Source organism: Oncorhynchus tshawytscha, linkage group LG13 (assembly GCF_018296145.1).
Source record: "Oncorhynchus tshawytscha isolate Ot180627B linkage group LG13, Otsh_v2.0, whole genome shotgun sequence".
In the NCBI taxonomy this organism is placed as follows: domain Eukaryota; kingdom Metazoa; phylum Chordata; class Actinopteri; order Salmoniformes; family Salmonidae; genus Oncorhynchus; species Oncorhynchus tshawytscha.
In genome coordinates, this window is record NC_056441.1 from 53,228,588 (window position 1) to 53,255,895 (window position 27,308).

General features: G+C 44.2%; 1 protein-coding gene and 1 long non-coding RNA gene across 6 annotated transcripts in view; one reads left to right on the forward strand and one right to left on the reverse strand.

Annotated features, from left to right (window-relative positions):
* LOC112265118 (spectrin beta chain, non-erythrocytic 4) overlaps positions 1–27,308 on the reverse strand; it is a 52,161-nt gene that overhangs the window by 14,529 nt on the left and 10,324 nt on the right. For 4 of the 5 annotated variants that reach the window (XR_006078656.1, XM_024442170.2, XM_042295900.1 and 1 more), the window contains 6 exons: positions 25,920–26,790; positions 25,602–25,739; positions 23,334–24,090; positions 21,428–21,630; positions 20,618–20,708; positions 16,016–16,162 (listed from right to left, as the gene is read on the reverse strand). Coding sequence is in view for 4 of the 5 variants with exons in the window: in XM_024442170.2 (XP_024297938.2) it covers positions 16,016–16,162; positions 20,618–20,708; positions 21,428–21,630; positions 23,334–24,090; positions 25,602–25,739; positions 25,920–26,790 (2,207 nt within the window). In the remaining variant the exon portion in view is untranslated. Of the gene's footprint in view, positions 1–16,015; positions 16,163–16,833; positions 17,376–20,617; positions 20,709–21,427; positions 21,631–23,333; positions 24,091–25,601; positions 25,740–25,919; positions 26,791–27,308 lie in introns of those variants that run through there. The other variant, XM_024442166.2, reaches the window with a different exon arrangement.
* LOC121839086 lies at positions 7,283–9,416 on the forward strand. Its single transcript, XR_006078657.1, has 2 exons — positions 7,283–7,592; positions 8,939–9,416. It is a non-coding gene; the product is annotated as an uncharacterized LOC121839086 (long non-coding RNA).

The following is a 27,308-nucleotide window of genomic DNA, read 5'->3' on the forward strand; positions in this document are numbered from 1 at the left end:
ATGGAAGGGGGGAGCAGGTGGAGGATAGGAAGAAGAGGTTGAGAGAGATATAGGATGGCAGTTGAAGGTTAGGGTAATGGAGAGGGAGCACGAGGAGATGGAACAGAGAGAGGGAGATGGGGGGGGGGGAAGAGGTTAGAGTTATTAGACATTGATGAGTGGAGGTTATAATAACATGAAAAATAAAGTCTCATTTATATCACTTATGGAACATTGGTGTCATACACAATCTACTGTCGTAAATGTAGGATTTTATCCATTGAAATCATTCTGTAAATAGTTCCATCATAGGCAGAAACAATTTGTGACTACCACGTTGGCAGTTTACCATATGTGAGCATACATTTAAGCACTTTGTTACACCTGCTGATGTAAATTTGATTGATACGGAGTTGGCTATGGTTTTTCTAGATCTTTAATCTGGTAGGTAAATAAAATGGTTTCTAAGCAATCACGTAAAATGACAAAGAAAATGCCTTCCATTGTTAGCTTGTAAGCTTGAGCTGTGACTCAGTGGTACACCTTTATGGAGGCTACAGCCTGGGCTCCAGACCAGCTGCTCCTGACACTGGCCTATCAGTGCACATCAAATTGGGTTAGGAGGGCTTGCTTGGCCCTGGCAGCCCAGAAAACCACTTCACCTTCAGAGGTCTGAGCTCACAGATAAAACGCACTTCTCTTAACATCATTTCACTTCCTGATTGAATCATCTGGTATGGATCTCTCCTTTGTCTGTCTTCATCGGTTTGGAGGTTTCAGGTTTGACTAATTTCTTGTTGATTTCATTCATGACACACTCAGGTCTTTTCAGAATAGACCCAGATTTAAAAGCTCTCTGCATAGTCACGATTCTTTCCAGTAAGCCTAGCTTAATCGCATAACAACCGCAACCCCAGAGACAGCGAATGAGAGGAGAGCACACTGAGTTGCTGCCTGCCGTGACACACCATCACAGACGCAGAGAGGCAGACAGACATATACTTGCTCTCTCTCCTGTGCGCCTGAGTGCACGCAAGTGTTCCGAGCAACGGGGGTTGTAAACTACGCAATCATCTCACTTAATTTTCGCCGCCATGGAGACATTAGCCAGTGACGACCGGAGAGGAGATTTAACTTACCCATGGTCTAACACCCCCCCATTGTAATTCACTCTCTGTCAGAGGTGGGTTGTGTGTGGGGGGGGGCTGGATCTGAGTGAGTCAGCACAGCAGAGCTCACAGATATTACGCTCAAGGACATAAAACAAGGATGGCCTGCCTGAACTGACCATTTCCCCAAGGCACCATAAAGAGCCTATAGGGCCTACCCACACAAAAAATCTATTTGCTTTTCAAGCCACTATAATGTAATTCGCTGATTGGAGTTAAGTGTGCATTTCATGTGGAAGGATTGAAATGCTAGTTAGTTAGTTCCCTTTCTGATCAGTTAAAAACAGTCCCGTTCCCCTGAAACACAGTACTTGCTTCTGCTTAAGGCTCAGAACAAGAAAGCATAGAAATATCTCTATTGTATATACTCCAGTTGGGAGGACATTTGCTTTGCTGCTGCTCTTAACGGCTGCACCGTCAGTGGAGTATCCTCTTCCCTCTGATCCAGCACCGTCTTCTCATGATCTGCCCACACAAAGGATGTCCTCATTTGGAGAAGCACACCCCAGCTGCACTGTGAAGGGACACACTCCCAACAGGGCCAAAATATCTCAGCATGCATATGTTACTTTCCTGATCACCGGATGAGAGGTGCAGCAAGGGTATTCTACCCAACTCGTAGACTTTGTCAGTACAAATGTTCAAAACAAGTTCATCAGTAGCCAAAAGGACCAGGAAAACTTGAATTACCATAATGACCACACAAATAACAGATGGCAAGGAAAAACAGAATCGTCACTATGTGATCATGTATGCAATATCAAACATCTGTTATTGAATTATAATTACATCAAGTGTGGCCATTGCGTTTGGCTGGTTCACGGAAGCTAATTGTGTCAATATTACTCCATGTGTGAAGGCCTGAAGGCATAAATCTGCCTGGGAGGACCAGACACAGTCACGTGATTATGCTGGGGGTACCATGGCCATATGTGCCAGCAGGCATCAAGAGGAGTCAACATATATATCAATGAGTGTATTGAAGGAAATATCAAGCCTTGTGAATATTGTCCTTTGTTGCTTGATCTAAGGCCATGCCTTATAATGAAGCCAGACATTGTTTATGAAATGGTTTATGGGAAGCACATTTATTAATATGGGGCGGCAGGGTAGCCTAGTGATTAGAACGTTGGGCTAATAAGCGGAAGGTTGCAAGTTCAAATCCCTGAGCTGACTGTTGTCCTGCCTCTGAACAGGCAGTTCACTGTTCCTAGGCCGTCATTGAAAATAAGAATTTGTTCTTAACTGACTTGCCTAGTTAAATAAAAGGTTTTTAAAAAAATCTAAAATGAATAGACTATTTATGTGTGGATAGTGATGTACTTTTGATGGGTGATCACCTGGAGAAGTAAAGAAACACGTGAGAGATTCTGGTCGCTCGCCGACAATTGGTTGAGGGCGCAAACCTGTTGTCGTGCGTCGCCCAGGCCAGTAAATAACTCTTTGGGCTCTATTTTCTTCTGGTATTAAAGGCGTCACTAGTATCAAACGCAAGCTCTTTGGCAATTCTGTGTCTTCTGGCCTAAGTGGCCACACATTGCCTTGTGCTCATGGAACGAGAGATGTGATTCATGATATCATCCTCGTCCATGGGCTAATGGTGAGAAAGTTCACGGCTTGAATGAAATTTTGTCTGCTATTTCTGGAGAAGTGCAAATATGATCTGTAAAAAGGTTTCCTGATGTTCATAAAACATTACATTTGCGAGCAGTATAACGTCGGGTGGACGTAACCCCTTTCTCTTTATAATGGATCTTTATCCAGCTCCTGTGAAAAGTTTGGATGTGCGTAAAATCCTCCATAGTCTAAGTTGGCTTGTGTGTATTACACACCCACAGGGAGAAACTGTATTTACAGATAGCCTATTTAAAACAAGTTGTTGTTTCGTTTTATTCAAATTCGATCTTTTCAGGCCAGACTGCAATTTACAGTAGGCCTAGCCCCTATATCAGTGCAAACGCTATAGCCTATAAAAAAAAAAATATTACAAAAATTCAGTGAGAAGTAGGCATTGGTCTGAAGCCGAAAAATAAATTCAATTCACAATGTGTACTGCTCTACCAAGGTTTTCCAATACACAACTTTGACCTACAAGAGTAGTTACATTGCTTTCAGCAAGTATTCGTACACCTGGACATAGTCCACATTTTGTTGTGTTACAGCCTGAATTCAAAACGGATTAAATAGATTTCTCTCTCACCCCTCTACATACAATAGCCCATAATGACAAAGTGAAAAATTGTTACTTTTTTGGGAGAAATATCTCATTTACATAAGTATTCACACCCCTGAGTCAAAACATATTAGAATCCCCTTTGGCAATGATAACAGATGTTTTTTTGGTAAATCTTTGCACACCTGGATTGTTCAATATTTGCCCATTATTCTTTTAAAAAAAATTCAAACTCAGTCAAGTTGGTTGTTGATAATTTCTAGATGGCAAGTCTTGCCATAGATTTCTATGCCAAATTAAGTCAAAAACTGTAACTAATCCACTCAGGATTATTCAATGTCGTCTTGGTAAGCAACTGGTGTATATTTGTGACTCGTTTCAGGAAACTAGGCGTATGTCATGCGTCATTACTTCACAGGAGCGCCATTTGAACGTAAACATTTCTTAATCAAAATGCATTTTTGGGCAGAAATGCCTTCTGGAACATGTGAACTTTAATGTGCCTTAATAACAAACTTGTATGCCATCTGTAAATATGAATAAAAGTGTTAAAATGAATGATTGGTTTAGCCACGGAAAAAGGCAGCAACCTTCCCGCTAGCCATGATTGGCTGAGATAATGAGTGTGCAGGACATCCTGAGAGATGAGTTCGGATTGGTCTGACATGTAGCATGGTTCTGTCTATAACATGAGCTGGCCAGTATGTGTAGGCAATCCTTTCTAACATAGCTTTTTTTTTTTAAGATATCACGTAGTAGAATTACAAGTGTTGCTCTCCACTTTCCGGAGGACCGAGTTTTTAAAATCAGTGGAAATAGAATATGATAGCTTAGGAGATGGAGAAAATGATGGCGTTTGATTGCAAATATGCAGACGGAGTTGTAAAGAGAACACACAGAAGGCTGTTCTATAAAACACGTCCATGTATACAGGTAAGATAGTCTTGCTAGTTACATTTTCAGATATTAAACGTTTCTAATTTTGTCAGAAAGTCATTTTCATTCCAAGTTAAAGTGTACTGTTAGATAGCTAGCTAGTTAACGTTAAGTGTATGATCTGTTTAGTAATATTATTCATATCTCAGAGCCATTTGAATTGCTAGCTACAGTCTAATGTTAGCTAGCTAACATTGAACCTGGTTGGTTAGCTACCTGCAGATTCCGGTAGTAACATTATGAGTTGTGATTATGGTTCATTGTTTAGCTAGCTAGCTACATGTCTAAACAAAAGATTCCACTATGTAAATAACTATTTCAATAGAATATGTATGATGTCACTGCGCCAATTGTCGATGGAGGTAGTTGGTAAATTCTCTGGCTATCTTTTCTCATTTCAGAGCACTCTCGTCTGAGTGTGCCAGAGTGCAGAATAACTGACTAATTTATGAACGCTCAACACCCGTTGAATATAGCCGGTGTCAGTAAATGTTGGGAAAAAACGTAATTAAATTGTTGCCAGCAGCACAGTTGCAAACACCAATGCTCTGGATAACATAAAAACTGCCTAACCAGCTCTGTTAGAGCGAGTAAAATGGTGAGCTGTTCTCTCATTTGTGTTTGGACGTAGCTAGCAAGCCAGCCAGCGTTAGTCAGTTAGCTTGGGTGCTTGCTTGACTGCTGTTAGGACAGAACACTTGGATCAACCCTACTCCTCGGCCAGAGTGTCAGCGTGCACGCAGAGAGCGCATTCTCTGAATTTAAGAATGGACGCTGAGTTTACGAAGAGCACCCCCTGCACTCCAGATTAAATTTATGAACACACCCGTAGTAAATCTTTGGTTGTTTAGTACATAGCCTCACATATGAATCCTTAAAGAGATGGGTGGGGCTAAAGCTTAAAAGGGTGTGAACAATGTTGAATGGGTGTTGACAAAGAAGAGCTCTCCAGTGGGTACAACAACATTCAACATCCATTTTCTCAAAAGTGAAGTTACAAGTTTATCAACTTTCCAAGCAGAATTACTTTCCCATTGTTCCTCAACTGTAGTGTATGATTACCATTTTCTATCTCTGAGTCTCTACTTTCATCCAATGTAAAAAACACAATTTCAAAGACCGAATCCAGCCTGTCGGTCACATTTGGCCTTGTGTTTTAAGTTATTGTCCTATTGAAAGGTGAATTTGTCTTCCAGTTTCTGTTGGAAAGCAGACTGAACCAGGTTTTCCTCTAGGATTTTACATGTGCTTAGCTCTATTAATTTTGTTTTTATCCTAAAAACACTCCCAAGCATACTCATAACATGATGCAGCCACCACCATGCTTGAGAATATGAAGAGTGGTACTCGGTGATGTGTTGGATTTGCCACAAACATAAATCAAATGAAATTGTATGTCACATGCGCCGAATACACCTTACCGTGAATACAACCTTACCGTAACCAATCATGCAGTTCAAGAAATAGAGTTAAGAAAATATTTACTAAATAAACTAAAGTTAAAAAAATGTATCTAATCAAAAAGTAACACAAGAAAATTACATAACAATAACAATGCTATATACAGTGGGTATCGGTACCGAGTCAATGTGTGGAGGTACAGGTTAGTCGAGGTTATCTGTAAAGTGACTATGCATTGATAATGAACAGCGAGTGGGGAGAGGCAGGGGTCAATGTAAATAGCCCGGGTGGCCATTTTATTCATTGTTGTTCAGCAGTCTTATGGCTTGGGGGTAGAAGCTGTTAAGGAGCCTTTTGGTCCTAGACTTGGCACTCCTTTACCGCTTGCCATGCGGTAGCAGAGAGAAGAGTCTATGACTTGGGTGACTGGAGTCTTTGACCATGTTTTGGCCTCCCTCTGACACTGCCTAGTATATACTGTAGGTCCTGGATGTCAGGAAGCTTGGTCACAGTGATGTACTGGGCCGTACACACTACCCTCTGTAGTGCCTTACGGTCAGATGTAGAGCAGTTGCCATACCAGGCGGTGATGCAACCAGTCAGGATGCTCTCGATGGTGCAGCTGTAGAACTTTGAGGATCTGGGGACCCATGCCAAAACATAACAGTTTGTATTCAGTACATAAAGTAAATTTCTTTGCCACATTTTTTGCAACTTTACTTTAATGCCTTATTGAAAACCGAATGCATGTTTGGAATATTTGTATTCTGTACAGGCTTCCTTCTTTTTACTCTGTTATTTGGGCTAGTATTGTGGAGTAACTACAATGTTGTTGATCTATCCTTAGTTTTTTCCTATCACATCCATTAAACTGTTTTAAAGTCCCCATTGGCCTCATGGTGAAATCCCTGAGCAGTTTCCTTCCTCTCCGGCAACTGAGTTAGGAAGGAAGCCTGTATCTTTGTAGTGACTGGGTGTATTGATACACCATCCAAAGAATCATTCATAACTTCACCATGCTCAAAGGGATATTCAGTGCCTGCTTTTTACTCTCCTACAAATAGGTTATCTTCTTTGCAAGGCATTGGAAAACCTCCCTGGTCTTTGTGGTTGAGTCTGAGTTTGAAATGCATTACTTGACTGAGGGACCATACAGATAATTGTACAGTATGTGTGGGGTAAAGAGATGAGGTAGTCATTTAAATATCATGTTAAACATTATTATTGCACAATCGTCCATGCAACTTATTATGTGACTTGATAAGCACATTTTTACTCCTGAACTTATTTAGGCTTGCCATAACAAAGGGCTTAAATACTAATTGACTCAAGACATTTCAGCTTTTAATTTTGAATGAATGTGTAAAAGTGTCTAAAAACATAATTCCACTTTGACATTATGGGGTATTGTGTCTAATGCCAGTGACACAAAATCTCAATTGAATCCATTTTAAATTCAGGCTGTAACACAACAAAATGTGGAAAAAGTTCAGGTGTGTGAATACTTTCTGAAGGCACTGTATGTTGGTCTGTTGTACTTCCAATGATGTGTAGGCAGGTTGCTTAGGATTCCAACCTTCTCAAACAGCCTAATTCATACTCTTAGAGGAGGTGGTCTCACAATAATGCAATGTCTCTGTTCTTTCACTCTGTACTGAGTGAATGTTTATTTCTCTAGCTTGTTGAAAAACAAGAGTCTAAAACAATTTCATTTGATCACATAGCTAACGGAGTTAGCAAGCATGGCATTTTCTTTTGACTGCGCACAGGTCTCGCAAGCAAACAATGATCATTATGTGCAACCCGCACCCGTGCTACTTTTTACTTGTGGTGGGCGACTTCAGGTTTTTGGGTACACAGTGAAAATGAACTTGACACTTGCAAATGTGGATTATAATGACGAAAATAAAATTGCATTGACATTAATGCATAAGGTAAGGAATAGAATTTGGATCTTCTAACAGTCATGCGTCTGTTTTGGTGTGCACATGTATTATAAATTAACAGCGTGGCGGTTTCCCCAAGTTCAGTGTATTTAACTGCCTATAATAGCATCCAAGGATAATCAATCGTTTATTTGTTTGTGCTCTGGTTACACGCAACTGTCCAGGTCAGCAGTTTACACATTTTACTACACCCGCAATTACATCTGCTAAATATGTGACTAATAAAATTGTATTTGATTTGGACTTCAACCATGTGAAAAACCTCCCATAGCACAATATACCTAGCTTGTTAGCTACCTTCCTTTTGCTTCTCATCCAACCCGGCGTTAGTTAGCTAGCTACAGCTGTTAGCCTTATACTAGCTAGCTGCTACTGTTGCGTAGAAAACGAGTTGCATCCGGTTTTAGAACTCAGATTCAGCAGAAAAGATGTTAGCATGGTCAGAAATGCTATAAGAAATGTAGCACATCATTGGTTTATATTGGGCAGAAATGTGCACGTGAGAGCACTAAATTGTGAATTGAATCAAAACTGTTGCACCTAAAAACGTTTTCAGTCCAAATGGTCACCTTATGGACTATGTCGCCTCGTTTTAATCCGATGTCTAGAATTTGAGCTAGGTTTGGGCAAACTAGGTTTGGGCATTGTCTGACAATCCTAATGTGTATCACCCTGTCAGAAATCCGGTATAGTGGTTCTCGGATCATGACGAGAGGTGGAGATAGTGTTGTGTACCTCCAATGAAGTTGATTTGCAAATTTTCATCAACATTGGTGTCATATTGGCATACACATGTTGGTTGGGAGATTTGAATTTAACATTGAGTTTCAACCAACGCATACTATAGTCGCACAACTGTGTTTAACAATGTATTTCCATATTAAAGCAATGCAATTAGAATAATGTAGACTGCAAACATGTTAAAAATATTGAGCAAATATTGGGCAGGCTATTGAACTAGGCTATAACGGACTAACATTCGAATTGGAGTTGATGACAACGCTCTGATAGGCCATTGAGAGGCCAAGCGTCGACAAACTGTCAACTTAATCATTCATCAAAACCCAACCCTTTTGCGACACCGCCAGCTAATGCGCCCATAATTCTGGTTGTGAAAATGTCCGAAACATTTGACACACCCCAAACCTATAAAGCTGCCACCAGCGCTAAGATTTACCATTACTTTAGGTTTGTCAAAATAGTGCTCTTTATGTATAAAGTATAAATACAATGTGAGCATGTTTGACAAATGATACGCTAAGGTTAATCTAAAGAAATGTAAATTATTACCTTGGTTTTTCTCATTGATTGAAGAGGGTTCTGTTCATTTCCAGGTCTGAGAATTGATGGGCGAATGGGCGCGTTCCAGTGCATGCTTTATGATACGTTTAATGCAGTAGTAGTTTATCCGGGGGGACTTGTTCATATCCCAGATTGTGTTTATGCTCTAAAGCATGGAATAGCACCTGTATTGATGTGTGTGCTAGGAAAATATGTATATGTTTATGAACTGAACGTGTTGTTTGGTATTTCATGCCTTGTAATTGATAATTGACCATGATGTCAATTGGGTTGTTCTCATTGGTCAAATGCATAATGGGAAGTGTTATTATTATTTTAGTCCTGTAATTTCCTTGTTAGAGGGAGAGAAAGGGTAAAGTCGGCATGCTTCTGGGTTTTCAGGTATGATTGAAACCTGTTTGTTTTTTTGAGCTCTATTTGATTTGATTTATGTTCCATGTGTCCAGTTAATTATTTTTTTATATGGTGTTCAGTGGCTAAATCACTTGCAAATAAAAGGCCTCAATCTGATCTGTATTACTGCCTCCTCACCATTCAAATAATGCCATTGGGTCAACTTTACAAGTCTACATGATGTACTTGGCCTTCCATAATATTATAGCACAGTATCTTCTATTAATTAAGAAAAGCAAAAATGTTGAAGATATTGTGAAGAACCGGTGTTAACAGCAATGTTCCACTAACCATTAAGAGGACACTGTGATAGCTAGGTATTAGCAATGTCCTGACACGGTTGAACATGGAACTGTATGACATAATTGTCTGCCTCCCTCTACATTCCTACCATGTCCTGTCGTCTAGGAAGCTCTGACTGTTCTCTCTCTCTGCTCACTCGCCCTCTTGGCTCACACGCCCCATACAGTGGGGCAAAAAGTATTTAGTCAGCCACCAATTGTGCAAGTTATTCCACTTAAAAAGATGAGGCCTGTAATTTTCATCATAGGTACACTTCAACTATGACAGACAAAATGAGAAAAAAAATCGCAGAAAATCACATTGTAGGATTTTTTATGAATTTATTTGCAAATTATGGTTGAAAATGAGTATTTGGTCACCTACAAACAAGCAAGATTTCTGGCTCTCACAGACCTGTAACTTCTTCTTTAAGAGGCTCCTCTGTCCTCCACTCGTTACCTGTATTAATGGCACCTGTTTGAACTTGTTATCAGTATAAAAGACACCTGTCCAACCTCAAACAGTCACACTCCAAACTCCACTATGGCCAAGACCAAAGAGCTGTCAAAGGACACCAGAAACAAAATTGTAGACCTGCACCAGGCTGGGAAGACTGAATCTGCAATAGGTAAGCAGCTTGGTTTGAAGAAATCAACTGTGGGAGCAATTATTAGGAAATGGAAGACATACAACACCACTGATAATCTCCCTTGATCTGGGGCTCCACGCAAGATCTCACCCCGTGGGGTCAAAATGATCACAAGAACGGTGAGCAAAAATCCCAGAACCACACGGAGTGACCTAGTGAATGACCTGCAGAGAGCTGGGAGTTTGATAGAGAGCATTTGGATGATCCAGAAGAAGATTGGGAGAATGTCATATGGTCAGATGAAACCAAAATATAACTTTTTGGTAAAAACTCAACTCGTCGTGTTTGGAGGACAAAGAATGCTGAGTCGCATCCAAAGAACACCATACCTACTGTGAAGCATGGGGGTGGAAACATTGTGCTTTGGGGCTGTTTTTCTGCAAAGGGACCAGGACGACTGATCCGTGTAAAGGAAAGAATGAATGGGGCCATGTATCGTGAGATTTTGAGTGAAAACCTCGTTCCATCAGCAAGGGCATTGAAGATGAAACGTGGCTGGGTCTTTCAGCATGACAATGATCCCAAACACACTGCCCGGGCAACGAAGGAGTGGCTTCGTAAGAAGAATTTCAAGGTCCTGGAGTGGCCTAGACAGTCTCCAGATCTCAACCCCATAAAAAATCTTTGGAGGGAGTTGAAAGGCCGTGTTGCCCAGCAACAGCCCCAAAACATCACTGCTCTAGAGGAGATCTGCATGGAGGAATGGTCCAAAATACCAGCAACAGTGTGTGAAAACCTTGTGAAGACTTACAGAAAACGTTTGACCTCTATCATTGCCAACAAAGTGTATATAACAAAGTATTGAGATAAACTTTTGTTATTGACCAAATACTTATTTTCCACCATAATTTGCAAATACATTCATTAGAAATTCTACAATGTGATTTTCTGGATTTTGTTTCTAATTTTGTCTGTCATAGTTGAAGTGTACCTATGATAAATTACAAGCCTCTCTCATCTTGTTAAGTGGGAGAACTTGCACAATTGGTGGCTGACTAAATACTTTTCCCCCTACTGTATATTGCAGGGCCTGCAAAAACACAAGGGTCAAACTCTACTCCCAAAGGGGTTAAGGAAAGTGTGTGTGTGTAGGATACGAGTCGTGGGATGCCAAGGACCTAACAGATGGAGTTGCAACTATAAAAGGCAGTGATTATGTTGTTATGGCATCACTATTAATGGAGTGTCAGGGTCGCTGCTGATAATGCTGAATGCTTTTCATAATATATAACCCAGAACACACACACGCACGATGTACACACATACACTCTGAAACAAGAGAGAGAGGGAGAGAGAGAGAGAGAGTCACCTTTGTAACTTATCCAGGAGGTCCCTATTATAATAATAGTGAGGGGTCTAGAGAATAGAAGGGTGAGATTCACATAATTAATTGGCCTCATATCTACAATAAGTATCTGAAAAGCGAGGGGCAAGGGGAAATAAGAGCCCATTGGGCTTTGGGTAACAATAGCATTGAGAGAAACAGCGGTAGGCCGAATTTGTAACAACTTCTACATACTGCAGGAACAAGCACTAGATCCAATGATTACAATCCCACCTGAAGCATGTTCAATTCTACACTTCCAAAATTAGGTTCGACACCCAGACACCGGGTCGTTATCACATTGAACATCGTGTAACAAAATGTCCATCAACTACGTTGTATTGATTTTCAGAATATCAAGGTGGATGTGGACATAGGTGTGACTTTCCATTTAGAAACAAGAACCCTAGCTGTAGATGACATCTACAGACCTAGCAACTAAGGGGTAGCCAGCTAGCTGTCTCACCTGCATCGGATCCCTGTAATTACAGTAGTGAGGGCATACATTTTCATTCTTTATCATTGAAGTCATACATTTTCTGGTACTCTTCACACTAGCCCTTTAATATGTCACTTCCTGCTGGACAAATTACCTTCACACATGAGGTACGCCGGGAGGGGACAGGCAGTTGCCTGGCAACCACTGCAAGCGCGGCCACATATCCGTATCCGGCAAAGTTGCACCTTCCAACAGCTGCCGGACATGTGACGTCGGGGAGAAAATCCACTACGTAAAAATGTCTACTACCTTAGAACAGTGACAGTCACAGGGTAAGAGGGTCACCTGCTTCAGAAGGCTGGTAGGTTCAGTAACACCAGAGATTCTAGCTGCTATATAGGCGGAGACTTTATTTACTTAAAACCTTGGAGACAGTCCTAGACCCTTTCATATATAACCAATTTGCTTTGGGTAAAATGTTCGATAGAGAGCACAGCTCTTGAAAATCCAGGAGGGGGAAAATAATGTTTCCCAGGACTACCCTAACTCAAACCCATTGGGTTGTAACACTAGCGCCACCCCAACAGATTTATCACAGCTACAGCTTGCTAGGCCTGTCCCCTTGGGTAGTCTTAACATTGGCTATATGAAATGGATTCTTGCACCCACGTAAGACCACCAACTTGCCCTTTACAGAGGGCTACATTCGCCTACGGCGATCTCAGTGTTGCCGTTACAGAGGGAAATCTATAGGCAGGTCAGAGTGTATCAACACAGATGAGTAAAATATATGAGACAGAATACCGGCGAAAACAGACAGTATTATAACCTATTCTGAAATGGTTTTATAGAAAAATGTCTGCTGTGCAAGTACAATAGAAAGTTCACATCCATGAAAAACATCATGAATGCCAAATGCAAAACCTCTCCACTGTTATTCAATATTATGGTATAGCCTACAGTATTAATATAACCCATGCAGTGTAGGTTTAAAAAAAAAAAATCGGAATAAAGGCTACTCTTTCTAAAATACTGAGATATTTCTAAGGCATATCTGATATTCATGTCTCAATCTGAGAACAAAACCATGGTCATTATCCTGAATCGTGAACAGAGATCAAACTCAATGTCTCGAGTTGATCTGTGTTTGAATTTGTCAAGCAAAGAGATATTCATGAACCTCTGTGGTTCTACACGTCTGGATTCCAAGCTAGATTCCTCCATAATATACAGTGCATTCTGAAACTATTCAGACCCCTTGACTTTTCTCTAATCAATCTACACACAATACCCCATAAGGACAAAGCGAAAACAGGTTTTTAGACTAATACATTTACATAAGTATTCAGACCCTTTCCTCAGTACTTTGTTGAAGCACCTTTGGCAGCGATTACAGCCTCGAGTCTTCTTGGGCATGATGCTACAAGCTTGGCACACCTGTATTTGGGGAGATTCTCCCATTCGTCTCAGCAGATCCTCTCATGCTCTGTCAGGTTGGTTGGGGAACATCAATGCATAGCAATTTTCAGGTCTCTCCAGAGTTGTTCGATCGGGTTCAAGTCCGGGCTCTGGCTGGGCAACTCATGGACATTGCCCTGAAGCCACTCCTGCGTTGTCTTGGCTGTGTGCTTACAGTCGTGATCCCTTTGGAAGGTGAACCTTCGCCCCAGTTTGAGGTCCTGGGCGCACTGGAGCAGGTTTTCATCAAGGATCTCTCTGTACTTTGCTCTGTTAATCTTTCCCTAAATCCTGACTAGTCTCCCAGTCCCTGCCGTTGAAAAACATCCCCACAGCATGCTGCTGCCACCACCATGCTTCACTGTAGAGATGGTGCCAGGTTTCCTCCAGGTGTGACGTTTGCAATTCAGGCCAAAGATTTCAATCTTGGTTTCATCAGACCAGAGAATCTTGTTTCTCATGGTCTGAGAGACCTTTGGGTGGCTTTTGGCAAACTCCAAGTGTGCTGTCGTACCTTTTACTGAGGAGTGGCTTCCGTCTGGCCACTCTACCATAAAGGCCTGATTGGTGGAGTGCTGCAGAGATGGTTGTCCTTCTGGAAAGTTCCTCCATCTTCACAGAGGAACTCTGGAGCTCTGTCAGTGACCATCGGGTTCTTGGTCACCTCCCTGAACAAGGTCCTTCTCCCCCGATTGCTCAGTTTGGCCGGGCGGCAGCTCTAGGAAGCATCTTGGTGGTTCCAAAATTCTTCCATTTAAGAATGATGGAGGCCACTGTGTTATTGGGGACTTCAATGCTGCAGGAATTTTTTTGGTAGGAATTTTTTTGGTACCCTTCCCTAGATCTGTACCTCGACACAATCCAGTCTCAGAGCTCTACGAACAATTCCTTCGACCTCATGGTTTGGATTTTGCTCTGACATGCGCAGTCAATGGTGGGACCTTATGTAGACATATGTGCCAAATCATGTACAATCAATTGAATTTACCACATGCGGACTCCAATCAAGTTGTAGAACCAGCTCAAGGATGATCAATGGAAACTGGATGCACCTGAGCTCAATTTCGAGTCCTATAGCAAAAGGTCTGAATACTTAAATTTGCAAAAATTAAAAAAACATTTTTATTTAATTTAACTGTTTTCGCTTTGTTATGTGTGTAGATTGATGAGGATTTAATCCCTTTTAGAATAAGGCTGCGATGCAACAAAATGTGGAAAAAGTCATGGGCTCTGAATACTTTCCGAATGAATATATTTTCAATAATTTTCAGATTTAACATATCAGGCAACCCCCATACTCTCTCACACAAACACACAGAGCAGGTCACCAGTTGGCATGGCTTCAGATGAGACACATACACACAGTAGGGCTGTGCTACGGTGTGTTTAGGGTGTCTGTCGCAACATGTTTATTCTGTTTTTCCCACCAACGTTATGCCGGGGGCCCTGGGGGAGAAAACTGTGTTTCTGTTTGGGTACACAGCATCACTGGGAGGACATGTGGTTTATCATACTGTACCTAGAAATAATTTACTGTAAGAGGAGCTATATGCAGATAACATTCTTCCAATTATTCTCCTGAGCTTATCGGCATGCCCATGGGCGCGCCTCCAAGCAATCGTTCGCTTGTACAGTAGCTGCAGTAAGCACTTTCCAATACCACTCCAGTATCTATCTACGCAGATGACCTGAATTTTTATCTATAATGGATCGTACCCCCTGACGCCACTGCATTACACTTCTGTATATACTTAGGCCTAAATGGCCTCCACGTTCCCATACTGACAGTTTTCAGTGAAAACGCTCGCTTTCCCACTCAACTTCATGTGCACCTAGTGCAGCCCTGTTCCGGTTAGGAGGAATAGACTGGATATAACAGGGTACAATGAGCCACAACCGAGCCAGTGGGTGTCCTTGTGTTACTTGCCTAAAGCAATTATCCCACTGATGTTACAGTTTGTATCAATCTGATAGGGCAGGCAGGGCCCATAGATATGATGTGGTGATGTGACCAGTGGAGATTTCAGGCAAAGCTGTTCGTGGTGAGCTCATAGGCACATCAGGGAATCTCTGGTTTCACCAGAGCTCTTAGAGACGATTCACTGACATTCAACCATCCACTCGCAGTGCCCGTGATTGTGCTTTTATTCAACTAACAGTAAACCAAATGACAATTCTCGTCCAGTTTATGCGTGTTTTCTGTGTCACACTCCAAACAGGCTTAGAAATCATGAATAGCTAAATAAATCATATAAGAGCATATAAAAATAGTTACGAACCACAAATATTGCAGGTACTATTGTTAGTTGATTTATATACAGTATATATGCTGGTCTGATCACATTGTAACAAGGAACTTTGTATTTCTAACCTACAAAACAAATGGCGTAGTAAAGAATGAGTTGACACCAACTTACCCTCCCCATCCCCAACCACACACCCAAAACTCTGCCACCCCCAACAGAGCAGCCAGCTCAGTCTCCCCTTCCCCATTCCTGAGCATCAGCTCATGGTAGACACCCACCCCCAGCCTCTGTGTGGAGCCCCAGCGGTAGTGTACTCACCCTCTCGATCTTCCCCAGCCACTCCTTGTTCTGGGCCAGCTCGGCCATGAAAGCCTGGTGCTTCAGCCACTTCTTGTGCAGCTTCTGCGTCTCATCGCGGGACGTGTCACGAGCCATGAGCATCTTCTCTGCCACCCAGTCTCCAAGCTGAGGGACAAGGGACAGAGCTGTCAGTACAGGGTGATCATGCCACTCAATGCATTTGTACTGTCATCTAGTTGGACAATGTAGGCTACTAACAGATGGATGCAGAGTAGCATAGATGCACACATACATAAGAGACACACGCACACACACAATACCTGTACAAGCACAAACAGAGACGTATTCAGGCTGAACATATGACCATAGTCATGTGAAAACCTAAGAGATAAATGCAAACAAAAATGAACACCCATGGAAATAATAGAAAAGCAATCATCCAAAACACATGAACACAGAGACACACACACACACACGAGGTCAAGCACATGCATATTAAACACATACGGCAGACACATGAATGCAGACACACGTGTTGTACACACACATGGTAACAGCAATTCATTCACATGTACACAGAACACACATAAGCACACGTCAACACAAGCACATAGTCCATTGGCACATTAGTTATAAAAGCAAGCTAACCATTACATTTAGGGCCAAACATACAAAAGGACTTGCAAATATCCCTGCCCATTCAACATCATCAGTACAAGCAATATCTCCATCGCCTGCCTGCCACCCACATATTTCCACCCCCATCCTCTGAACTAGTCTCTCTCGTCCTCGACTGCTAGTCCCCTGAGATTTAACGGGAAATCGGTTCCATTTACCGGCAGGCAGCGTTTAACGGGAACGACTCATAGAGTTGTGATGGGTAGCGGTACGTATCCACATCCTCGACCTGCCCGTCCAGGTAGGAATAAAGCACAAATCCCCACAGTCAAAGAGAGATGCTGCAGGAATCAAAACAAACAAGCAGCAAGGCAAAGCTGCTCCTCCCCCCCCCCAAAAAAACCCCAGATAAGATGACGTTGAGGCTACACTAGCCCTGCTGCTGCTGCGTTGCCGTGGCGCGTTGCTCTGGCTGGTGTGTTCAACCCAGAGAGAGGGAGATAGACGAGAAGGAGGCGGACCACTGACAAGTGAGAGAGAATGAGAAATGGAGAAATGAAAAATCTCCCCAAAACAATAAACTCGCAGGCTCCAGGAGCAGGTTTGCCCCTCCCCATGAACCCTATCCTCTCCCCCTCATTCAGCCCCCACCTACAGATAGCTGGGCTGGGATTTGGAGGCATCCGTGATAGCCTGGAGGCTCAGTGGTTGTGGTTAGTAATGCTGTGAGGTGAGGGAGGGAGGAAGGAGGGATTAGATGCGGGAGGAGGGGGCTGGCGTTTGATAGTGTCAAGGGGGGGAAGAGATTCTGCTCCTCTGGCTCCTCCAAAGAAATCCAGACACGAAATCCAGACACCTCACGACTCCCTCTATCACATTCCTATTGTCCTTCTTCTCCACCCCCAACCCCCACCCCTTTTGCCTGGCTCTCTCTCGCTCTTGGTTTGTCCCTCTGCTGCAGTCCTTGCCTCTTCCAGGTGCACGCAGCTGTATTCCGGGCTGTCACAAGCCCCAGTATCTCCGACCCTGCTGCTGCTGCAGTGGCTGAGCAGAGCGAGGTGATCGAAAGCTTGCACTGGATCGAGCCATCGAGGGAGAGCCAGCGAGAGAGCGAAAGAGAGGGGGGGTGAGCAGCAGAGAGAGAGAGAGATCCTACGCTGTTGTGAGGCGTCACCAGGGAGAATGCTCTGCACTTGAAATTACATCACTGAGTGTGGGGGGTTGATAGATTTACTGCTCTGCTTTGGTTTAAAGGGTCCACGGTATATTCCTCTCCGACGGCCCGCTATTCTCCTCAACCTCTTAGCATCCTACTCTCTGGAGGCGGGCACCACCCCTGGATGCTCCCCTCCTGACCAGAGAGGTCAGTTGGGTCACAGGCAGATAAGCCCCCTCTGGGACTCCAAATTAATTGTACCCATGTGGAGACTGGGAGGCAGCAGCTTATGGGAAATATAAGAACGGCGATCATCAAATAGACTCCAGTGTATCACTGCTATTAGAGATGATGAGCCTCTGTCTCCAGTCCACAGTCAGGTCAGATCAATGTGATGTGCCACTAGAGATCCTGGGTTCGAGTCCAGGCTCTGTCGCAGCCGGCCGCGACCGGGAGACCCATGGGGCGGCGCACAATTGGCCCAGGGCCGCCCGGGTTGTGTCAAGAAGCAGTGCACTGTGTCAAGAAGCAGTGCGGCTTGCATGGGTTGTGTTTCGGAGGACGCACGGCTCTCGACCTTCACCTCTCCCGAGTCCGTACAGGAGTTGCAGCGATGGGACAAGACTGTAACTACTACCAATTGGACACCACAAAATTTGGGAGAAAAAAAACATTACATTTTTTGGGGGGTCATGGTAACAACCAACCACTGGATGTGCATCAACCCTTTTTTTCTCAAGCCAGTACAGCTGTATCATAAGAGTGAAAGTTAAGAACACACTTCTGCACATTCTTACAAACTGTCGCAGTGTGTGTCATTCTCATACAGTAGGCCACACACTGGAAGGGAAGCCTTCTACCACAGATACACACTCCCTATACCCTGAATTAATGATATAGGGAAGTGGTGGTGAATTATTCAACGCAGAGAGAAAGTTGCAGAAACAGAATAAAGCTCTGTGTTAGATAGGGTAGCTCAGGGGCACACTATGAAACCCTTTGAACAGGTGATATATCCAGTAGAGGTCGACCGATTATGATTTTTCAACGCCGATACCGATTATTGGAGGACCCACAAAGCCGAAACCGATTAATCGTACGATTTAAAAATATATATATTGTAATAATGACAATTACAACAATACTGAATGAGAACACTTATTTTAACTTAATACAATACATCAATAAAATCAATTTAGCCTCAAGTAAATAATGAAACATGTTCAATTTGGTTTAAATAATGCAAAAACAAAGTGATGGAGAAGAAAGTAAAAGTGCAATATGTGCTATGTAAGAAAGCTAACGTTTAAGTTCCTTGCTCAGAACATGAGAACATATGAAAGCTGGTGGTTCCTTTTAACATGAGTCTTCAATATTCCCAGGTAAGAAGTTTTAGGTTGTAGTTATTATAGGAATTATAGGACTATTTCCCTCTGTACCATTTGTATTTCATTAACCTTTGACTATTGGATGTTCTTATAGGCACTTTAGTATTGCCAGTGTAACTTTTGAAACCTATTAGCACGCGCTAACTAGCCAGCCATTTCACTTCGGTTACACCAGCCTCATCTCGGGAGTTGATAGGCTTGAAGTCATAAACAGAGCAATGCTTGATGCACAACGAAGAGCTGCTGGCAAAATGCCAGAAAGTGCTGTTTGAATGAATGTTTAAGCGCCTGCTTCTGCCTACCACCGCTCAGTCAGATACTTAGATACTTGTATGCTCAGTCAGATTATATGCAACGCAGGACACGCTAGATAATATCTAGTAATATCATCAACCATGTGCAGTTAACTAGTGATTATGATTGATTGTTTTTTTTACAAGATAAGTTTAATGCTAGCTAGCAACTTACCTTGGCTTACTGCATTCGCATTACAGGCAGTCTCCTTGTGGAGTGCAACGAGAGAGAGGCAGGTCGTTATTGCGTTGGACTAGTTAACTGTAAGGTTGCAAGATTGGATCCCCTCGAGCTGACAAGGTGAAAATCTGTCATTCTGCCCCTGAACAAGGCAGTTAACCCACCGTTCCTAGGCCGTCATTGAAAATAAGAATGTGTTCTTAACGGACATGCCTAGTTTAAATAAAGATTAAATAAAGGTGTAAAAAATATATAGATCGGCAAATCTGCACCCAAAAATACCGATTTCCGATTGTTATGAAAACTTGAAATCGGCCCTAATTAATTGGCCATTCCGATTAATCGGTCGACCTTTAATATCCAGGTTCGGCACTGGACACTGAATATGGCTCTTCTGACACATAGGCACACAGCACAGCTTAAACATGGCAGTCAAAGTCATGTCAATCATAGCAAAGCATCATCTTCCTTTACAACCAAATGACAAATATTCACCGACTATCAACTAGGTCCGCCTCTCTGAAGGGGTATGCCAGAAGTTGACTGTCCAGTCAGAAAGATCCAGCAGGTCAACAACGACAACTAATCACATCAAAACCTCAGAAGAGTCAATCTCGTCTGTCGCTCACATCCCAAGTTAATCATCTAACACAGCAGCCGGCTGGCTCAAATCATTGAACTTACATAGACAAAGAAAAAAATGTTGTCAACCCTGATATAAAGATTGAGGAAGGGATAGACCCCACCACAGGTCTGTCAGATGTCATCAATTTCAGCTAAGCAGAGTTTTAGTATAGCACTGAAGGATCCAGCAACACAATATCCATCTGGAGGTTTGAGCCTGACCTCCTGTGGTCCCAAGCAAAGCCATGTACAGCACAGCTCTGAACACAAGCCCTTTTTTTAACCCCTACATCCTCCCATTGGTTATTCCATTGATATGCCAGCATTGGTTGTGACATTTTTTTTCATGTTGTGTCCTACCTCGTGGCAGTCCTGTAGTAATCTCTGGAGCCCCCACTGGCCGTTGAGCCTCTCCAGCCACTGTTGGGCCAGCTCCCGGTTCTGGTTGCCTCTGTGGAGGAGAGAAACATAGAACCATTCATTCACACAGTGCAGCAATCACTCTACTGGTATCTGCAACTGTAACTCCATGTATGAGGTTGGTGGCTTTGGTGCAGCACACCGAGCAACAGTGAGTCCATTGTAAAGATGAGAGTCGGCCAACGGCCTCATCTAAATATCTCCCTAACATGTGGTCACCCCATGCTATTGTTGGCGTGGAGGATTGAATACGGGTTGACTAGGCCCCTCCTCGCCTCACCCATCAGTATGAATGTCATGCTCTGCTGTTAAAAGAAAGTATTAACAAGGGGAGTTTCTTTTCGGTTGCTTATGCTTTGTCTCCTCGTGTGTACCATTGTGTTAGTGAGGCCCACCTGCTACCAAGACCACTGCATTATCACCATAGTAATTAACTCGTATTTCAAGGATGAACAACATTTTCAATTTCAATATCCATAGTGTATTCAAATATGGTGTTGTGCCTCTGCTAAGTGACAAGTGACACATCTACCTATACCTCATGCGTTTCAGACTTGACCACAGCACCCCCCCCCGTATAAATAAGGGCAGGTGAATCTTCAGTCATTTATGGGTCGAACTAGCCTCACATTTCATCTTCATGCCCCTGTGCCCTTCTAAACATAGCCAGAGATGTTTAAGAAAGATTGTAAAATGTCTTTGCTATACATTCGCATGGTCAGAATGGAACAATCCTATGTCGCCACCCACCTGTTAGCGAGGGTGTCCACACGCTCCCTGATACGGTCCGAGTAGATGTTGCTCTGGCTAATGAGGCTCTCTCCGGCCTCGATGACAGCCTTGATGCGATGCAGGTTGAGCTCCATGGTGGTGGTGAAGTCCTTGTGCTTCTTGATGGCAGCCTCCACCGTCTCCACCGTGGCGGGGAGCTCAACGTGGGCCAAGGCTGACTCCTGGAGGGGGACGGGGAGAATGGACAGAGTCAGAACCACACGTCAGTGACGAGTTTGTAAATGTCCAAGAGATTAGAGGGAATAGAGTGAAAACTGAGAGAGAAAATGGGAATATTACTGTAACAAGCCCGTGTGTAGTATGTGCTCGCAGACATGGGTATCATCTCATGGCATTTTAGCAATAACTACATTAGCATGTTTAGTACATGCAAAGAGGTGCAGATTCTATTTCGCTGAATGATAAATATGCTGATCTCTAAGGACTATAATGAGGTCAGGTTTCAGTCACTACTGGCAAGGAACACTACATTGTTTTCCTGATCAATGGATGTCTGAATTGCGACGGCTGAATTGTTGTGTTCAACACAACCACACATAAAGGAAAGCGATAGCGTAAGGACATTCCTTTATGTATGGTCAGATACACGCTACAAGGGTTGAGAGAAACATGGGGGGGGACCAAAAACAAGTCATGTTACTCCGTTTGACAATTATAAAAAAATGAAACCCTTTGGCCTCTGTGCCTAAGGGAGAACTGGGTCTCTGGTAAAGGTATGTCAGCAAACCAGAACAGACTTGCTCTGACACACGGACGGAGCAGTCGGGGGAAATGCGTGACATTTCAACTGGAATGGAACACTGTTCTGCAATGGAGTGCACTTTATAAAATGGTGTGCATAATTCCGGCATGCATAGCCTATAGACCGCCATACTGTACATACTCACACACATGGCACAATAAAGGATGATATAATGTGCATGAATATAAATGCAAAACAAACATTTTTTAAATGAACTACATGTTGACATTTTAACCTTATTGTCATGTCTACTCCCGCTCCAGAGCTCGACGTCGCCGGTTTACTATCCACCGGTCCTGGCAACCCATCATGACGCACACCTGGCAACCTTCATGACCCACATGATCCTCACGACCCTCATGACCTACACCTGGCAACCCTCATGAAGCACACCTGGCAACCCTCATGACGCACACCTGGCAACCCTCATGACGCACACCTGGCAACCCTCATGAAGCACACCTGGCAACCCTCATGACACATATCTTGCTGGGATTTCCTGCTATAGAGCCTCCTATGAATTCTACATCTAGGCTAGTAATCACAGGCATATGCTGTGCTGTGTGTAACTGTAAAAGCAACCGTCTGATCATTTCCACAATGCCCTTTACACATCCTTTTTGGTTCCAGGTAGAACCCTCTGTGTAAAGGGTTCTCCATGGAACTCAAAAGGGTTCTACCTAGAACCAAAAACTATTCTTCAAATGGTTCTCATATGGGGACAGCGAAGAACCCATTTAGGTTCTAAATAGCACCTTGTTTTCTAAGAGTGCAGGCCTGGGGTTTTCCCTGGCAGCATAGCGGGTATAGAACGTTGGCCCCTCACTGTAATAGCACTGACCCTCACTGTAATAGCACTGACCCTCACTGTAATAGCACTGACCCTCACTGTAATAGCACTGACCCTCACTGTAATAGCACTGTACTTCCACAGCATCCATATCTAGTACAGTCAGAAGTCATATTGTACCGTCTTTAGCTATGTATGTTTAATAAGAATTACTGACTAATAACACAGATAAGCTAATGATGATTTGGGATGAATTGACTCAGTAGGAATAACTACTAGACGTTGCTAATGGATATACTGGTGTTGGGATGTCCAACAAGAGGCTAACTGACCTGGTTGTTGAGGAAGGCCTCGGCCTGCTTGACGTCCCTCAGGAAGAGGTGGAAGATGTGCGCCTGCACCAGCACCTCCCTCCGGCTCTCCCACATCTCTAGCAGTTTGTTCCAGCCCACATCCAGCTTCTGGAGCCACTGCTGCAGCGCCGCATATGGCAGCGGCGCCTCCTCGGCCTCCAGCAGCTCGTTGACCGCCTGCAGCCGCTCGTAGTCCTCTTCATACCTCCCGATCTCCTCCTTCAGCGCCGCGTGGCGGTTGATCAGCCTCTCTGCCTCCTCCAGCGCGTTGGGCAGCTCGTCGCTAGCTGCCGCCGTCTGCGTCTGCACCAGCCACGTCAGGAAGGAGTCCAGGTCCTGGATGAACTGCTGCAGCCGCCCCGCCACCATCAGAGAGTCCTCGCAGCCCTGCAGCGTGCGCTTCAGCTCCTCCCACTCTACACTGATGCCCTCGAAGGGCTCCAGGACCTCCATGGCCTTGGCCGGGTGCGAGATGGCCAGTTCCTCTGCCTCCTGCTGCAGGTGAAGCAGCTTGGGCTCCAGCACGGCCAGGGCCCCCTCCATGGTGGAGAGTCGGCGCTGCAGGGCCAGCACCCCGCCCAGGTCACTCCCCACGTACTGAGTGGCGTCGATGGCCTTGCGCTTCTCCTGGATTTGGGACTTGATCTCAGCACACTCCAGCAGGTAGTTCTGGAGACGGAGGACAGAGTCCAGGTGGTCCTTCTTCTGCTCCACCATCTCCACGATGCGGTTCCATCTAGAGGGGACAGACAGGGGCACAGGGGAGGGCGGGTCAGACGGGCACACGGGTGGGGAAGAGACAAGAGCACAGGGTTGTGGAGGGGGGAGGTAACAGACAGGGGCACAGTGGTGGGGAGGTGGGCAGGGTTAGTCTGCATCTGCTTGAAGCTTATAATTCACATATAATTCAGTCAGTATACTAAAACATACACTAAGTATTAAATATTGTTACAATTTTCATTTTGCCCAAGAGGATGGAATCAATAGTGCAATTGATCAAATGCATTAATGAGGGACATTGGTTTTGCTTGTTAGTTGTCATTTGCATCTCAAAGGCTTTTGTCTTTTTCTTCACACAGGCTGTTAATATGGTCCCCATGCAAAAGAACAGGCATGAATTATAGTCATTTAGCGAAGCATATCTGACATGACGTCATGCCAGAACCCTATAGCCAGAGGCTTCAAAGGGTATCAATATCATTAAGCACCATTGGCCAGATATGGTCAAAGCATTAAGCAAACCAGGAACATCAGAAGCCGAAGTCTACCTAAACTATGTCACCGAGATGTACAATATCAATGAACGCTATATTTAGTCACAACTAAAACAGTTTGAGACTGAGGGAGAATATAGTAAAGCCAAATAGAACACATTTTGGGCAGGTTGGTCTTGCACCCAGTGTGGCAGGCAGTCGACACAGATGGTCACCCTGAGATAGGCTATGTATGCCAAAGTCAGGAGGAACTGGGCCACTGTAGCATTTCACCAATACCATCATCCACTACCCTGGCCCTGGCCTTAGATCTGTCTGCCTGTTTCTCCATGGTGTCACCAGGGTCTCTGGTCCAATCAGTCCCCTTCCAGGTCTATCAGCAGGGAGCATGTGATCATCATGGTTTCTGTTGCTCCCGATCTGGGCCAAATAAGAACAGTGGAACAGATTCTTCTTATCAACCCTCCTCCCTTCCCTTATATGGTAGGAAATGATCTAAGAATGAGGTAACTGGGCCACTTTGAAAAAAATATCATCAATGCACTACACCCCATGTGCTGTACATGGATTGACAGATGTGTTTCTATGGCTGCGTTTACACAGGCATCCCAATTCTGATCTTTTCATTTCATTTTGAATTGGACTTTTGACGAATCAGATCTTTTCAGAATCGGGCTGCCTGTATAAACGCAGCCTATCTAGTGTTCAGTTAGATTTTTTTTTAATCCTGTGTTGATGCATCTCTATTCAACAAAACATAACTCCCATGTTATTATGCAATGCAGATAAGTAACGTTTTCATCACATATTGGTGCTGTGTGGGTAAATAGAGAGACCCGTAGGTCTATGTTATGTCTGGTTGTGGAGTAGACCTGGGGTGCATTCATTACTGCGCACCATAGCAAACTGTAGCAAAACATTCTTATTGGTTAAGTTCAGTTTAGTCCTTCCCCGTTTTGGCCTTTTGCTTCTGTTTGGTTCCTAGTGAATACACCTCGGAGTTGGTCAGTCAGAGAACAGTGGAGTGGGTTACCTGCTGTTGAGGTGGTCCTGACAGCCTCTGACCTCTGTAGAGCTGGGGTGACCACTGTCCAGGAGCTGCTGCACTATTTGGTTCACGTCCAGGATCCTTCCCATCAGGCTGTTCATCTCCTGGTCCAGGCTCTCAAACCTACAAAGAGTGTGAAACGAGAGGAGGGAGAATGTGTGTTTTAAAATGACAGTGTTATGTAGCCCTTATGAGGGAGGGTTCAAGGAACAGATTCCCTAATGATGTATAACTTTATATACTTAAAGCCTGACTTAAATCTAACATTCTCCCTATGATCTCCACCGCAGACGGGAGCTGTACCTATGGGCTATGACCTCCACGTCCTCAAGCCTCTCTGGAACCTCCATCTTGTTGAGCCACTGCTCCTTCTCGTCGATCCACACCTCGCAGGCGTTGACCTCGCTGAACATGAGGTAGACGGCCAGTGCGTCGTGCAGCCACTGCTGCCTCAGGACGGCCACCTCGGCCACCTCGGTGTACAGCTGCTCCGCCTCGCCCATTCTTGACTGCACCTCGTCCAGCTCCCGGTAGTGCAGTGGCAGCGCCACCATGTGTTTGCGCAGAGTTACTACATGCAGCCGGTGCTTGTCCACGGCCTCGCGCACACCCCGGTGCTTCTTGAGCAGTGACTGGGTGGAGTACTCGTCGTGGCCAAAGTCCTCGCTGGACACTAGGCGGTAGGCATCCTGCAGCCAAGCCAACAAGTCGTCCGTCTCTGTGCTGAACTGGAAGAAGTTCAGTGCCTCCTGCAGGTGGCCCAGTCTCTGCGCCGCCTGGTCCTCCAGCCTCTTCCACTCCCCTTTCACCTCCATGATGCGCTCCTGGATGCCCCCCGTGCCAAAACTCTTCTCCATCAGGATCTGCTTGCCCTTCTTCATGGTCTGTTGGAGGAGGGAGCGGTGGGCCAGCAGCTCCCCAGCCAGGGTCTTGTGTTTCTGGAGAAGCCGCAGCACGCTGCTCAGGTCCTTTCCGCAGGTCTGGGCGGCCAGGATGGAGCTCTTCTCGCGGATCCAGGCCTCAGACTCCTCCACCTCCTGGAAGAAGGCCCAAAGGTGCTGAGACTCCTCCAGCTCCGAGCGCCGCTTGGCCGCCAGCTGCTTGAGCTCCTCCAGGCAGGTGCTGACGTGGTTGACCCGGTTGCAGATCACCTGGGGGTCACAGGGCTGGTAGCCTGGGAAGGAGAGAGAATAGGGAACAGGGGACAGCACTCAATATACATGTCTTTATTAGTGATGTCTATGGGGGACTGTATCCAAAGACTCAATTAACTTTGCATGTCAACAAAACACTACTACTGATGTAAAACGGGCAGAAAGTTTTACAAAATAACTGTAATATCCACAAAATTGAAATAACTAAATTAATTCACTTCTGTATTGTAAATGGATCTTCAGAAAATAAGTTGTGGAAAGTCACACTTGCCCTCTTGTGGGTCTCTCAGGAAGTACCATGGTCATCTTCACCACTCAATGTACAGTAAACTGTACTCCTACACACTCTTAATACAAAAACACTCCTTTTTTTGTTAACTGTGCTTTTTCCCAGGACCATGGGAGACATAACAGCAATAGTCAGTATTTCTAATCCTATCGTATCCAAATGTTTCCTCCCTCAAAATCACCAAGTTTATATCAAAGCACATTCCACTTCTCACTGAAGATGATCTGGCAACATAGCCATCTGATGTCT